This window comes from Schistocerca americana, chromosome 2 (assembly GCF_021461395.2).
Source record: "Schistocerca americana isolate TAMUIC-IGC-003095 chromosome 2, iqSchAmer2.1, whole genome shotgun sequence".
Lineage (NCBI taxonomy): Eukaryota > Metazoa > Arthropoda > Insecta > Orthoptera > Acrididae > Schistocerca > Schistocerca americana.
The window spans coordinates 687,173,730-687,190,885 of record NC_060120.1 but is presented as its reverse complement, the minus strand read 5'-3'; the positions used below and the strand labels follow the sequence as shown (position 1 = coordinate 687,190,885).

At 37.0% G+C, this 17,156-nt stretch overlaps 1 protein-coding gene across 4 annotated transcripts in view; it reads left to right on the top strand.

The window, feature by feature from the left end:
* The window catches only part of LOC124592677 (protein timeless), a 396,167-nt gene extending 381,651 nt beyond the window's left edge, over positions 1-14,516 (top strand). For 2 of the 4 annotated variants that reach the window (XM_047131860.1, XM_047131862.1), the window contains 3 exons: positions 1,055-1,208; positions 1,295-1,384; positions 8,568-11,319. In XM_047131860.1, the coding sequence (XP_046987816.1) occupies positions 1,055-1,208; positions 1,295-1,384; positions 8,568-8,799 (476 nt within the window). In that variant the 3' untranslated portion in view covers positions 8,800-11,319. Of the gene's footprint in view, positions 1-1,054; positions 1,209-1,294; positions 1,385-8,567; positions 11,320-14,364 lie in introns of those variants that run through there. The other 2 variants (XM_047131864.1, XM_047131861.1) reach the window with 2 other exon arrangements.
* The last annotated feature ends 2,640 nt before the right edge of the window (positions 14,517-17,156 follow it).

The window sequence follows — 17,156 nt, the reverse complement described above, 5'->3', positions numbered from 1 at the left end:
CTTCACAGTCCTCAGTCAGCAGGAGTCTGAAGATTTTAATTAAATAGCATATTTGCATGAACATTAGAGCACATTGTGATCAAGCAACATTTGAAGCAGTAGCAGCCATAGACTTGCAGAATACTCTAATTTGAAATTTTGTGATGACGGACATTTATATTGCAGCAGCGCGCACCATTACATGCTTTTGGTAATTAATAAGATAATTTTAGCTTTAATCACAAAATATTCATCATTATAAACTCTTTTATGTCAGCCTTAAGCTACACATGGTCTCCACAGAAAGTGCAAAATGTGCGGCCCATTTCTTATGCACTCAAACCACATGAGCAATGTGTAGTATAATGTAAGGCTGACCTCCCTCTTTCCATTCACTAGGTTTCCTCTTCTTCTCACCCCACAGAAAACTAAAGAGAGGAAAGAAGGATGGTTGATTAATGTGTGGTCTTTGACATGCATAAACTGATAGAATTTTACATGTGTTACCAGGATGCATGTCTTTGTTAACATGTTTTTACCACCAGCTTATTACATAATTTGGGCAGTAGATTAAAACCACTTGACTGATGAATGAAGGATCATGTTGCAAACTTGTATGCAAAAATTCTCCATAGTGAATGGACATGAATGTACACACAATTCGCAGCAGTGTTGGAATCTGAGGAAAAACACACATAATGATATATTCTCTGAAAGGTCTCCCCTCCCAAGAGTTGCATCTGAAAACTGACGTATTCTGCTTAAACTTGCTACCTACTTGTCATGACTTTCAATTACATTGTATTTATTTTTGCCAGACACTCAGCTGTTTACAGTTCACTAGTAAAGTTCTTACAGCATTCATGCAGGTCAAGATGTTGTTTACTTAATCTGTATGGACAAATGTGTAAGATATTTTTTTCAAAAATATATGTCACCATTGTGCTAATGTGAACTTGAGCAAAGTTTGATAGAATTAGACTAAACAAATGACTCATTTTACTTTTTTAAACATGTGTTTTTAAACTGAACTTCTTTTTACATCTCTGTTAAATGTATTTTGTTTGGGTTGTAGCTGTATTGAAGTTCGATGAAATGTTACTAAAGAATAGTGAATGTCAAATGGAAGACAGTGAAATTATGCCGTCTATGCCTATGATGATGCTAGAAAACAACTTCACACTTCCAAATATTTATCAGTCTTCTTCAGCTATACGATCTGTGCCTCAGTAAGTATATTTTTAATCTATAGAAACTGCTTGAGATTCCTTCACATTATTCAGTATCTCAAATTTTGTTGTGTAATTTTTTTCAGTCCTGCTTCATTTAACGACTGGATGCAGCTTACCATGAATTCAAAAACTGCTGTCTTACCTCAGAGGCCACCATCCCCTACAGAACCAAGGCAAGTACTGTATTTTTTTTTTCAAATATCAGCTTCATCTATAAAATACAAATTATATGTGAATGTTGTTGTTGTGGTTTTCAGTCCAAAGACTGATTTAGTGCAGCTGTCTATGCTCCTCTATCCTGTGCAAGCCTCATAATCTCTGAGTAACTACTGCAACCTACAGCCTTCTGAGTCTGCTTATTGTATTCATCTCTTGCTCCCCCTCTACGACTTTACCCCCCCCCCCCCCCCCCACTTCCCTCCAGTTGTAAATTGGTGATATCTTGATGCCTCAGAATGTGATCTACCAACTGATCCCTTCTTCTAGTCAAGTTGTACCACAAATTTCTCTTCTCCTCAGTTCTATTCAGTACCTCCTCATTAGTTATGTGATCTACCCATCTAATCTTCAGCATTCTTCTGTAGCACTACATTTCAAAAGTTTCTAGTCTCTTCTTTTCTAAGCTGTTTATTGTGCATGTTTCACTTCCATACATGGCTACACTCCATACAAATACTTTCAGGAAAGACTTCCTGACAATTAAATCTATACTCAATGTTAACAAATTTCTCTTCTTCAGAAACGCTTTTCTTGCCATTGCCAGTCGAGGTTTGGTATCCTCCCTACTTCAGCCATCATCCATTATTTTGCTTCCCAAATAGCAGAACTCATTTACTACTTAAAGTGTCTCATTTCCTAATCTAATCCCCTCAGCGCCACCTGATTTAATTTGACTACATTCCATTATCCTTGTTTTGCTTTTTTTGATGTTCATCTTTTATCGTCCCTTCAAGACACTGTACATTCCATTCAACTGCTCTTCCAAGTCCTTTGCTGTCTCTGACAGAATTACAATGTCATCGGCGAACCTCAAAGTTTTTATTTCTTCTCCATGGATTTTAACACCTACTCTGAATTTTTCTTTTGTTTCCTTTACTGCTTGCTCTTGCTCAATACACAGATTGAATAATGTTGGGGACAGGCTACAATCCTGTCTCACTCCCTCCTTAACCACTGCTTCCCTTTCATGTCCCTCGACTCTTATAACTCACATCTGATTTCTGTACAAATTGTAAATAGCCTTTTACTCCCTGCATTTTACTCCTGCCACCTTTGGAATTTGAAAGACAATGTATCAATCAACATTGTCAAAAGCTTTCTCTAAGTCTACAAAAGGCTATAAATGTAGGTTTGCCTTTCGTTAACCTATCTTCTTTTGGAAGTCGTAGGGTCAGTATTGCCTCACGTATTCCTACATTTCTCCGGAATCCAAACTGATCTTAGCCAAGGTCGTCTTCTACCAGTTTTTCCTATTTTCCGTAAATGATTCATGTTAATCGTTTGCAGCTGTGACTTATTAAACTGATAGTTTGTTAATTTTCACATCATTCAGCACCTGCTTTCTTTGATATTGGAATTATTATATTCTTCTTGAAGTCGGAGTGTATTTCACCTGTCTCATACGTGTTGCTCACCAGGTGGAAGAGTTTTGCTGTGGCAGGCTCTCCTAAGGCTATCAGTCACTCTAATGGAATGTTTTCTACTGCCAGGGCCTAGTTTCAAAGTAAGTCTTTCAGTGCTTGTCAAATTCTTCACACAGCATCATATCTCCCATCTCATCTTCCTTTACATCCTCTTTCATTTCCATAATATTGTCCTCAAGTACATCTCCCTTGTACAGACCCACCTTTCTGCTTTCCCTTCTTTGAATATGAAAATGATATCATGTCACCATATTTTTGGAATATTTGAGGGATGGGTAGACTCATAAACAGGAACTTAATATAGCAGTTCATCTTATGAGCTTGTGATTTCAGAGTACATAGACTCACGTCTACATTTTCATAGCAGTAGAGTTTGACTTGGATGAGTAATTGGGGTGGGTGTCTGGTGTTAAGTGAACTGGTAATTGGTCAGAGGAAGTGCAGGTGAGAGTTATTAGACATGAAATCAGAATTAAAGTGAGTGTGTCAAACTGAGGGAGTGGGAGGGGGCAGGCAAGAAATGAACTGTGAACAGGGCAATTCGTATAAGATAGGGACTAAAGAGGATAGAGATGAGGAGGATTTTGAGACAACAAAATATTGAAGGCGCATTTTCAGCTGGTGCAATTTCAAGAAGTCATGTTGGGAGGCAGATGGCATAGGTTTTTAAGCAGCCATTAAAATTGATCTATTGTGCACAATCAGATTAATTGCAAAAACAACCACATTTAGCAAAAATTGACTATATTGTACTAAACAACATGTTTTGCTGTTGAGTGGTCAAACTTCTCCTTGGTTGCAGTGTTAATGCCATCTACCTTCCTGTGAACAACCCACGTGCCTATAGCCTTGCTGAAATTAAATATTACCTTCCCTAATATCATGCAGACTCCAAGTCTACTACTTCAGTCCTTACACTTATACTTGCCGACATTAAATATTTCCTTCTCTAATATCCTCCAAACTTCCAATCTACTACTTTATTCTTTATACTTACCCATGATGACTATTCCTTTTGCGAGGAAGGGATATAAACAAATGTGTAATATGTCTGTGGGCACCTGCATGGGACTCTCATATCCCATGTTTATGGTGTGCCTATGGAACTCTTCCTACTAACTCAAAATCCTAAACTACTCATATCGTTCATGTTCATTGGTGATATCTTCATGAAGCAGTGAGGGCTAAGAGACATTGTTGTCATTTATCTACAGCCTTAAAATTTTCTCTCCTTTTCTGTTTCATTTGGTTCTTTTCAGCTCCATGAGTGATTTACCTGGATATTTGCCTTCTGTGCTTTCATTCCTCCATCCATATGAAATCCCCTAACCATCACCAACACATACAGTTCAATAACTAATGTGTACCTCACCCTGAAAAGTCTACTGATATCTGTAGACAGTTTTACTGCTACTTAAATGCAGGTGCAGTATGTAGATGTCGAGCACTTTTTTTCTGACACAATCACAGATGTGTTGTAACTGATGGGGACCACAAGTTTAGGCATGCTTTGAGAGGTATTTCACTCAAGTTTTATGTGATCACACCCATTGTTAGTGATGTTTCGTAAAATCGAAACATCAGTGAAACAGTAAACCATTCCATCATTAGGCAGATCTAAAAAACTGATAGATACCACTAACCTGTAAACAATCATCAGACAACCTTGCCAACTGACATATAGGACTTCTGCTGCAGCTGACGTACAGGGGCCAGTGATAGAATGACATACCAAGATGTCATACAATTTAGATTTCATGGTCGCTTTGGTGCCCAGCATTGACCACGAGAATAAATGTGCATTGTCAGTATAGTGCAAATATTGAACATAGGGGAATGAGAGACAGGACAACCAGCCACAGAATAGAATAAAATCACTACTGAACTGAATGGAAGGGTTATAAATGATGAGTCACAGGTGGCAAATATATTTAGCAGTCATTTCTTAAATATAGTAGAGAGTATAGGGACAAACAGTTCAAGAGAAGTACACAGCAGTATGTTTGAAAAGCAACTCCCATAAAATTTAGTCATATGAAAGTATCACTAAATTCTTCTACTGAAATTAAGAAAATTATACATTCTCTCAAAATTAAAAGTTTACCTGGTTTTGATGTCATTTCCAAGAGAGTTCAACACACTTGTTGCCACACAATAAGCCCATCTTACCTGTAATATGTAATGCATCACTAATTCAGGATGTTTTTCCAGAGAGACTGAAGTGTGCCATTGTCAAACCTCTATTTAAGAAATATGATAGGAGAGAAGCCAATAATACTGATGTGAAGGATATGGTCAATCTAGAAAGACGACAGAATGTGAGGACCAAGGAATCGTCAGAGGGGCACTCAGAACTCCAGATTCATAATTATCATCAGTCCAATGTGCGAATGATGCTTGAGTGACTGCAAGGACCATTATTAGGCAGCTCACAGAAAGGGGGCTGAGCTCACAGCACCCCTTGTGCTGACTACCATTGACCACTGTACACCATCAAGACCGTTTGGAGTGGTGTTAGGCACATTCAGCCTTGAATCTCATTGAATGGTGTAGAATTGTCTTCAGTGATGAGTTCCATCACAAACTGAGCTCCAATAAGAAGTGAAGACATGTCTTGAGATGCCCTGGACAGCAGTGGGATATCAACCTGACTGTTACCTGCCATATGTTCCAGCAGTGAGGAGTGATGATCTGGGGTGCTGTTTTATTTCATAGCAGGACCCCTTTGGTTGACATTGCAGCACCCTTATAGCACAGTGGTACATCAATGACATTCTAAGCCCCATTTGTTGATCTTCATGGCAAACCATCCTGATAATGTCTGCCTGCACATGGTGAGAGTGTCTACTGCTTGTCTTCAAGCTTGCCGAAGAATATCTTGGTCAGCATGATCACTGGATCTCTCATGAATTGAGAACATTTGGAACATTATGAGCAGGACCCTACAACCGACTCAGGATTCTGATGATCTAATGTGCCATTTGGACAGAATTTGGTATGATATCCCTCAAGAGAACATCTAACAAATGTATCAATCAGTGCAAAGCTGAACAACAGCTCGCATCAGGGCCAGAGGTGGACCAATGCATTAGTCACTTGCTCAGTTTGTGAAATTCTTTCTCTTGAATAAATCATCCAATTTTTCTGAAATTGTGATCATTTGTTTATCTCTATGGTTACATTACATCTACTGCATCTACTAATTTTTATCCTATTCAGATAATTTCTTCGTGGTGCATCTTTTTTTTTTCTACCTTAGAGTGAATCAGGCTAAAGTAAATTTTTCACAGAGTGGCAGTGTAGCCTTTTCTGTGCTTCTGTCTGCAAAGGAATGACAGTAGTTCTAGTAATTGGCTGGACTGATCTCAGATACCTGTATCGAACCTTGTTCATCATCTTTGGAGTAAACTAAAGAATCGCATCTGTCCAGGTCAGTCCCCCAAAAATGAATGATGCACCTTGCTTTTGGAAGAAATGAAACAAATTTAACTCTTGGTGATTAGTGGTAAATCTCCCTGATGATTAAATACTGTAATAGAAATACATTATGTGATCAAAAGTATTTGGACACCCCCACACCCCCAAAAACATTTTTGCATATTGAGTACATTGTGCTGCCACCTACTGCCAGGTACTCCATATCAGCAACCTCAGTAGTCATTACACATAATGAGAGAACAGAATGGGGCACTCCGCAGAACTCACGGCCTTCGAACATGCTCAGGTGATTGAGTGTCACTTGTGTAATATGCCTGTACTGGAGATTTCCACACTCCTAAACATCCCTAGGTCCTCTGTTTCCAATGTGATAGTGAAGTGGAAATGTGAAGGGACACATACAGCACAAATGCGTACAGGCTGACATCGTCTGTTGACTGACAGAGACTGCCGACAGTTGAAGAGGGTCATAATGTGTAATAGGCAGACATCCATCCAGACCATCATACAGGAATTCCAAACTGCATCAGGATCCACTGCAAGTTCTATGACAGGTGAGAGGTGAGAAAACTTGGATTTCATGGTCAAGCAGCTGCTCATAAGCCACATATCATGCCAGTAAATGCCAAACGATGCCTTGCTTGGTGTACGAAGCATAAACACTGGACGATTGAACAGTGGAAAAATGTTGTGTGGAGTGACGAATCACAGTACACAATGTGGCGATCCGATGACAGGTTGTGTTTGGCAAACACCTGGTGAACATCATCTGCCAGTGTGCATAGTGCCAACACTAAAATTCGGAGGTCGTGATGTTATGGTGTGTTGTGTTTTTCATGGAGGGGCTTGCACCCCTTTAAGCACCTTCTTGCTTCCCACTGTTGAAGAGCAATTCGAGAATGGCGACTGCATCTCTCAACATGATCGAGCATCTGTTCATAATGCACGGCCTGTAGTGGAGTGGTTACATGACAATAACATCCCTGTAATGAACTGGCATGCACAGAGTCCTGACCTGAATCCTACTGAACACCTTTTGTTTTGGAACACCGACTTCATCAAGGCTAAGGGTGGGCTAACACCATATGGAATTCCAGCATTACCGATGGAGGGCGCCACAAACTTGTCAGTCATTTTGAGCCAGGTGTCCTGATACTTTTGACCACATAATGTAAGAAGAATTTATAAACCATCAGTAAAATGGCAGATCTGTTTAGTGTGAACAGCAGTAAGGCATCTGGACACTGTTGGAACATAGTGTACATTTCACATCATTTTGGTCACTACAAGATTGCCTTTGTCTTTAAAAATCATAGAGCTAATAATAGGATTCTGATTGATTCGGTGAAAGATCATAGATTTTTACAGAAAAAGGGCATTTAAATGTTCTGCAAGTATGATAAGGAAACATAAAGGGCTACTGTACACACCATACTGAAGTGGTGCTTCAATCATCATCTGTGTATTCACCTACCACAACACTGCAAACCTGCTGCTACTGAACAATATACTATATTGCAGCTGGTCATTCCATTTTTTTAAACTGTCAAATTCTTAGCTTAAATGATGATGTTCTTTGAACGATTATCAAGGAAGCTATGGAAATACAATTTCAGGTGATTCATTTAATTGTGATGATATGTTACTGTCTCTAGAGACATTCTACCCGACCATCTCCGTAATTCACCCCAAAAGAAGACTTCTCACTACAGTCAAGACCACTGACAACAACATATATTATTATTAATAGTAATTTAGGTGAAACTGCTCATAAGTCGTGTGTGTCAATGCATGTCAGAAAATGAAATAAATATACCATTGTAACAGTCATGGATAACATATCTATTACTATGTTGAGGATACAAACCATATATTGTGGTGCCCATTTGTCTTCACATTTTTAGCATCTTTCATCTACTCTAATCCAATCTTCACACTTCATTGCTAACAATCGTAAATTTTTAATGTATTTGAAAAACATTTTTCGTAATCAACAAACTAAAGGAGGTTTAGCTAGTAGTTGCCAGCAAATTTCATGATAGGAAAGTGTCTTTTCCAGTGTCCTTCAAAATACATTTAGTAGAAAAAGATATTGCTTTAGAAATTCTATTTGTAGGAAGGTGTTTTCTTTGTATGATAAATGGAATTCTCTACTAAAACTACACTCTGTTATTATCAATTTGCATGTAATTATGTTTCTCACTATGTAAAGCAGTATATTTCTTTGGTGATATACAGAGTTATGTGATACATGATGGGTAACTTTGTTCTGCAGTTTTCTTTCTGGGGTGCAACATGCTGATATCGACAAAGGGCTACCCACCATATCAAATGAGAAATTTCATGAAGATTGTGAGTCAAATGATGAACTGAGAGTCTGTAGCTTAAGTGAAATGGAAGCTGAGAGTGTGGCTTCAGAACTTACGCGAATGTGTGTCAGCGATGAAGAAGATAAACAAGGCCTCGAAGTGCCTTTTCCAACTTCCAGTACTGCGGGTCTTTCGTAAAAGACTGTGGACTTTGTATGGTGAAATTAGCAGTGTCATTTGGTAAGAAAAAAAAAACTTACTAGAAATGTTTCACATATTTGATAGTGAAGACAGTGACAAAGTGTTTCAACTTGAAAATAGCCAAATGTCACAAATATCAGATTTTTTCATTTGGTGTGAAAGCTTTTGCCGAGATATATTACATATTTTGTTAACATGCACATGTTATGGCACTGAAACACAATTTATCATCTTAGCAAATGAATATATTAATCACGGATTCACTATTTTTTAAAAATATATTAATTAGCACTGAGAATTCTGATATTTTTAAGTTCAGGAAGTAGATATATAAGGATAAAGTACAAAGAACTCTTGTGCAAAGTGCTCAAAATATTAGGCAGTTTTGTTGTTAGTAATGCAGACATTGGCAGCACTTATCAACTAACAATAGTAATGTATCACACATGTCCAAAATGTAGTAACAGAAAGAACTTTGAAGGTAATAAATTTCCTTGTTCTTATTCTTTTACATGCTTAACATATATCTCTTGTATCTGTTAAAAATGTTTATTATTCAGGAATAAATGTAACAACTCCTGGATAGGAAAAGCACTGAGTCATTGAAAGGCAAATAAACATCACTGAGAATTTTGTTAGGTTTCAGATGAATCCTTTCTTGACCTATAGTGCACGCACTCACTCATGTGTACATGCACATGCGCGCACCCACCCACCCACACACACACACACACACACACACACACACACACACACACACATACACACCAGGTAAACTGCAGTGGCAGCTCTTAGCTGGGGCTGTGTAGTAGTACTGGTCCACATGTAATTGGTAATTGTGAAGTAAGATTCATCTGATAACTAGCAAAGTTTCTCAGTTTTATTCATGTGTCTTTTGACAGCTCAACACTTATATTGTTTGATGAGCTGTTACTTCTGCCTATAAATCATTTACACCTTACCAGGATCTCCCATTAACATGTTTAGAATATTTGTTTTTCTTAAATATCTACATCTGCTTTGGTTGTTTGCCAGTGGTAGTACTACTACAGGCTCACCAGAAAAAACAACAATCAACCCCAGTTTACCACATATTAGAATTTGTCCCTAAAAGTCCAACAAATAGTCTATCATACTCATTTGTTATAGAAATAGTATTAAACCACCATTTGCCTCATTGCAAATACAATCACAGTTCAGGTAGCTAACATACTAGCAATATATGTATGAGCTAGTTGTCACCACCAATGGACACATTATCAGATGCTGATCAGTTACACTGCATATGACATTGAACGTAGTGGAAAACAACTGGGACATGCCCATTATTATTTTCCTACAGACAAGTTATCTTACAGCACTTGTTGCTCTTTAATGTAATCTGAGCAAGTGAAGTTTATACATAATGTATTACTAAATCCATTTGTTGCTCAATAACTCACCTGAAAATGCGGATCCAAGCTACTTTTCATATATAGCTATGACTCAGCTGATGTATTTTGCTGATTTTTTTATGTAGAAATTGTAAACAAAATTTAACTCAGAAATGATTTTATGAACATAAAATTCCTGTTTATTTATCAAAAATGTCTTCTCCTAGGATGTTTTCCAACAGTAACAATGTACGAATTAAGCGGACAAGAAGTTTTCATGCTTTGCTTGTGCCCTTAATTACCATTTATGTAAAGGGATCTTGCCTTGCAATGTATAATTTTACTGAAATGCCTTTTATCAAATAAATTACAAGTATGTAGCAATGAATATTGGATACATTAATAGAACATAGGTATTTTCAATGGGTTCTGGGTATCAATAGATTAAACTTCTGATGAATTTGTTTTAATTGTTTATTGTAATGTATAGACATCTTCTTATTTTATTACAGCTTAAGCATCCAACAGATATTGATAAAAACTGCAGTAAATATTAGTAACATACAATTTAGGTGTCTAGACAGTAAGAAAAAAAAAGCAATAGTGTGTTCTTATGCTAGAAAACTTACTTTTAAAAATTGTATTTTGTGTCAGAAAGTAAGATGTTCAGTATTTAAACTTAGGTTAAATAGTGTGTGTGTGTGTGTGTGTGTGTGTGTGTGTGTGTGTGTGTGTGTCTATGTGTGTCTATGTGTGTCTGTCTGTCTTGGTAGTAACTGATCATCTGTTTGGTGTTTGTTCTGTCCTCCAAGTGAATCTTTGAAAGCTTACATTATTTTATTACAGTTGATTAAATTGTTACTATGTTTCTCATGTCACATGTTATTTTCTTATTGCTTTTACTGTCTGTCCTTAATGTTTTATGTTGATACATCTAATAGCCAAAGTATTAAAATTTTGTCCTGTGTGTTTCATGTTGTAGATTGAGTATGAGACTAATTGAAGAACAGAAGTTTCAGTAAAGCTACTGTGTTCAAGTTTGTAATTTTATACTTGTTATTACTGAAAAGAGTTTCGAAAATGATATGTCACATAGGTATATTATATGCGTGTCAGAATAAAGATGACCCTTACTATATCACTACATAATTCTGTTATTCTCATTGTTTTTAATATTAATACAAAAAATTTGAAGTAGCATTATATTTATAACTGGATGAGTATGAAATTTGTCAACTTGGTGGCATGTAGACTTCTAACACAAACAGCATGATACCAGTGAACTACTAATGACAGACTGAAACTTCTACTACATCTAATAATTTCATTGCACTCAAACTCTTTTAAATGGCATGTTGAGTACTGTAATGGTAACAGCCAGACAAGACCATATCATTTTGCACTACAATTTAAAAAATTTGTTAATCAGGTATCAACAGTTAATTTTGACAATACTACATGGTCAAGCGTGTAGTTCACAGAAGAATAGTTGTCATTTTTCAGATAACATTATTCATAAAAAGTGGAAATTTTGTGAGAAGGGAAATCACAAGTTTTGACTTAATTTTTTTTTTACAAATTTAACTTGGGAAGAAGTTCATCTGGTTTAAAATTTTCTGTTTGCATTTCATTTCAAGATCATGTAAATGGCCACTGCAACCAACTTAAAAAATATTCTTGACCAATTGTGCCATGAACTGTTAAAAGCATAAGTTGAAAATTCTACATAACTTATAACTTTTGCTGATCGACCTTTTGTTAGGATGTACAATGTAGCAAATGGGTTATCAATTTTTAAAATAATGTTTACTGTTTTCCCTATTATTGTAAAGTTTTGTTTCCTACAACAGAATTTTATCAAATATTTTTATTAGTATAGATACACATTGCCACCATAATGTTATGAGCTTATGGTAAAAATTTGAAATGTGTAGCTAGAATTTTATGGAAAGTAGGCCACATATAACAGAAAATAAAGTTTACCAAAAACAGAAGTAAAAAATAAAAAATTATAGCTACAAGGATAAGAAACAGCTAAAATACATCACCCCTGCAATCCTTGTTATCTTTCTATGCCACCCAATTTTAATTTTCTTCTCTTATTTAATGATTTTGTCTGCTCTTGATATTTCATGGTTGTCCAAATCTTCAAGAATTGTTGGTGTATTACAGCTGTAGGACTTTGGATTGAGACCCCTAGTTATGTTGGCATGACAGAGTGTGGAGTGCGGTGGAGCAGGCCAGATGTGGTGCACTGAGTACTAATGATATGACATTAGTGGTACAACTTGTTCTGACTTAAAAGTATAAAACTGTGTATTCTTCTCTGTGATGGCATCCATGACAGTGGCAGTGCAGTGCACGACCTTGGAATGTGCTGACACACTCTCAACAATCTTCAGAGGACATCACCCTGGTGGTGTACATCCACATAAATGTGGTGTCAGGCAGATGGCAGGTCTTGCTTGCCCTACAGCAGGCGTTTCTGCCCAAGACAGCAGCTACATATTGCGAGACCACTTCATAGACATCAAAGCAATGTACCCAGGTAAACTCTCAGCTAGAGATGGACAACAGCATAGCTATTCCACGAAGGAAGGCTGGGGATGTTGACAAATGCTTACAGGACTAGTCAGGGGCATCAGCAGCTAGCACATTGTCTAAATATTGTGACAAGTGGACAGTGCGTGGAAACGCCATCAGTTTGGATCAGCAAGCCAGGGGTAGAAATTTCCAAGGTTTTTCTCATTAGTGGTTGTGAGTCCAGCAGACCATACAGATAGAAGTTTCCATAGAGAAAGTCAACTTGGCAAACGTTAGCTGCAAATCGCAGGTTCTATATAAAAATACAATTAATTTGGCTAGAGAGAATGGTATGGTGACAGTGTTGTACTCAGCAGTGCCTGTCGATTGTTAAAGATTTTTTCCCCTCACAAACACTATGCAGGAGATGGTGATAGGTATTGCTTTCAGTCTTCTGCAACATGTACTCAAAATGATTAGTCTTGGAAGTTCTCTTCCTATTAATAATAATTACCTTTTCTCTCTCATAGTACGACAACACTGATGATGATGCAGTGGTCATTTTCTTGAGGATTATTCCTGTGCATCCGAAGATTTGCTAGAATGGTTCATGGTGCGCATAGGGGGAACAAGAGTACTTGAGGCTTGTAGCTATAAGATATTTTTCTTTCTTTTCAGTTGTTAGCACAAAGAGAACAAATATACAACTGTAAACCACGGTGGATGAGAACAGAAGAGCTATTTTACAAGCATTGATTATGCAGATAAACCTTACAGGTACCTAAAGAACTGCCCACTATTGTATACTGGCGTGGTTGACTACAACTGGATGACAGGAAACAATTGTGGTGCAATCCAACATCTTCAATTTCCTGGCTCTAAAATTTTAAATTATGACTTTTTGCCTGCATGGGTACAGAAGAACTTTATTGGTGCAAAATTTTTAATTTGTTCTTTACCCAGAATGTGTCAGCATCATAATATGTAAATTTATGTTTACAAATAATTTACAACAAGCACATTTGAAGATCAAAGTTTTTGTTCCCCATATTGGAGTATAACCAGTGCCTACTACCAGCACGGTTAAGCACATGCACATCACATCAATAGCTTTGTGCGCATTTGTTGTGAATTCATTGGAAGTGCAACTACAGATACGCTGTCCAAGTTTGTGATACCATTTCACTTTTTATTACGAAGTTTGCTGGGAAAGTGTTCATTATGTTGCTTCAAAGTGACGTACCGTGGTGTGTGCATACTTGGATTATCTATGCTGTGATGAGTAGGCTCATCATTTATGGCCTAGGGCAGTGGTTCTCTGTCATAACTCACATATTTCAGGAATTGAAATCAACTTGTGCGATCAGCACCATGTTGACACTTGGTCAAGGTCAAGGTAAGTTTACAATGTTTTCTACTTTATTCTGAACCCACCCTTTTGTAAAATGTCTGTCGTCCCACAACTCTACCGAGGATCAAAATGTTTTGCTTTTGGTAAGCACTCGCACTGGTTTTTCACTTCGACACATGGGTACACTAGTTTGCTGTTGTTATTTTAGATGTTCATTACGAGCGATTGGTATTTTGAAGTTTCATTTTCACATAGTTTTGCTGTACATAAGACATTATTCAACCCAATTTAAGTTTCATATTTCAATATTAACAGGACAAAATGTGTACATGTTCCACGTGATGATGCATAATCCTCCATTCATACATCCTATCTGATGTGAGCATTTACTGAAGAGAAGAAAACTCCATGGCATCTAAATTGTGATAAGCCAACATAGCTACACTTACCTATGCCTTTTGCAAGTCTGCTAGAAGGTGTATACAAGTCTACAGGTATGAGTATATGGAAAGGAAGAAGAATTCATTTTACTATGTTAGTACAGACCTTCATTTATTTATAAGAGAACCACTGAGTGCATTCTTCGTGAACATTTACTCATTTTTGTGTCAACTCACTTATTTAGTGTTTCCTACCTACTGGTAAATTCTGATTGTACAATACCATGTTATACAAGTCAACAACATCAACTGTTTGAAAATATCTGCAATTCTTTGGTGTTTGTGACATATACATTTTCACTAAAAGATATGTATGTTGGTACGAAGGTTGTGTCAGTGAATAGCTGTAAGGCAATGTTTGGGTAACTCGTGATCATTTGCAAATGCACCATGAACACATGTGCTTTGTGCTCTTATCAGCAACTTATACTTACAGTATCTGGTGTGACCCTGTGGTTTGATAGTAAGAGACCTCAATTTAACTTTTGTAACAGCTGATATACTGTAGCCTTTTCATAAACACACATTCACAAAAATATTTCTATACTTATAATTATTCATATTATGGTGCATCCCTTTTGCTTTGGTACGTAGCAACTAACCATTGTGTTCCTTGTCTATCCCAGGATGTGTCCATACAACGTTCTCTAGAGGGAAACTTAACACTGATTTAAAACTAGACATGTAGTCGCTTGATGGCTACTAACACATCAGTTTTTCAGTATATACATAGCAGATTTTCCATCAGTATGCAGCTGTGTTCATCAGTCATCTCATTCATAAGAGTGTAGATGTTTATAGTGCAACTTTTGTTTTGGTTTACCTTTTTTACCTGAAAATAAAAGTGTTGTCATAGTCAGGACACAATCTCATTATCTTTCACAGCTTATTCAAAATTTTACATCTATTCCTTCCTTAATTGCACATAGATATCCTACTACAGTGTTAGGTGTTGCTTGCATATGGTCACTTGTAAATGCATATGTATTGTGCATATTAATACAGTGTGTAAATATTTTTTCGTATGAAGTTTTTGTTTTGTTTTGTCTGCTGTAAATACTCCGAGATTAATTCTTCTCTCTTTTTAGTTTTAGCTTTGTAGTGTAGACTCTTCATTTCCATGGTAGTTAACTTATATTGTAAAGTTTCTAAAATACAGTTTGGTTGGCGTTCATTTGCTAAGCAGCTTCAGTCTGCTGGTGATGCAGTGTGTCAAATTATGCTGTACTGTGCCCATGTGCAGTAGCTGTTGACCTATAAGCAAGCCCCACTGTGTATGGGTAGTGCCTCTCTCTCTTCATAACATCATCTGTTTTGTGTCTCAGGCATCATATTATTACAGAGTGTTTAGAGATGCACAGATTATTAAAGTAAATCTTGGACTTGGCTATGGAAGTGTTAGAGCTTTTTATGGCTCATGGACATTTAATAGAAATCTTGTTGTTGTTGTGGTCTTCACTCCAGAGACTGGTTTGATGCAGTTTTCCATGCTACTCTATCCTGTGCAAGCTTCATCTCCCAGTACCTACTGCAACCTACATCCTTCTGAATCTGTTTTAGTGTATTCATCTCTTGGTCTCCCTCTACAATTTTTACCCTCCACGCTGCCCTCCAATACTAAATTGGTGATCCCTTGATGCCTCAGAATATGCCCTACCAACTGATCCCTTCTTCTAGTCAAGTTGTGCCACAAATTTCTCTTCTCTCCAATTCTATTCAATACCTCCTCATTAGTTATATGATCTACCCATCTAATCTTCAGCATTCTTCTGTAGCACCACATTTCGAAAGCTTCTATTCTCTTCTTGTCCCAACTATTTATTGTCCACGTTTCACTTCCATACATGGCTACACTCCATACAAATACTTTCAGAAACGATTTCCTGACCTATACTTGATGTTAACAAATTTCTCTCCTTCAGAAATGCTTTCCTTGCCATTGCCAGTCTACATTTTATATCCTCTCTACTTTGACCATCATCAGTTAATTTGCTCCCCAAATAGCAAAACTCATTTACTACTTTAAGCATCTCATTTCTTAATCTAATTTCTGTAGCATCACCCGATTTAATTTGACTACATTCCATTATCCTCGTTTTGCTTTTGTTGATGTTCACCTTATATCCTTCTTTCAAGACACTGTCCATTCTGTTCAGATGCTCTTCCAGGTCCTTTGCTGTCTCTGACAGAATTACAATGTCATCAGCAAACCTCAAAATTTTTATTTCTTCACTATGGATTTTAATTTCTACTTCATATTTTTCTTTTGTTTCCTTTACTGTTTGCTCAGTATACAGATTGAATAGCATTGGGGACAGGCTACAACCCTGTCTCATTCCCTTCTCAACCACTGCTTCTCTTTCATGTCCCTGGACTCTTATAGCTGCCATCTGGTTTTTGTACAAATTGTAAGTAGCCTTTCGCTCCCTGTATTTTACCCCTGCCGCCTTCAGAATTTGAAAGAGAGTATTCCAGTCAACATTGTCAAAAGCTTTCTCTAAGCCTACAAATGCTAGAAATGTAGGTTTGCCTTTCCTTAATCTATTTTCTAAGATAAGTCGTAGGGTCAGTATTGCCTCACGTGTTCCAACATTTCTTAAATAAGTAAAACTTACATTCTATTCAATTAACAAACATCCTATAAGTATGGAAAAATACTAAGCATAA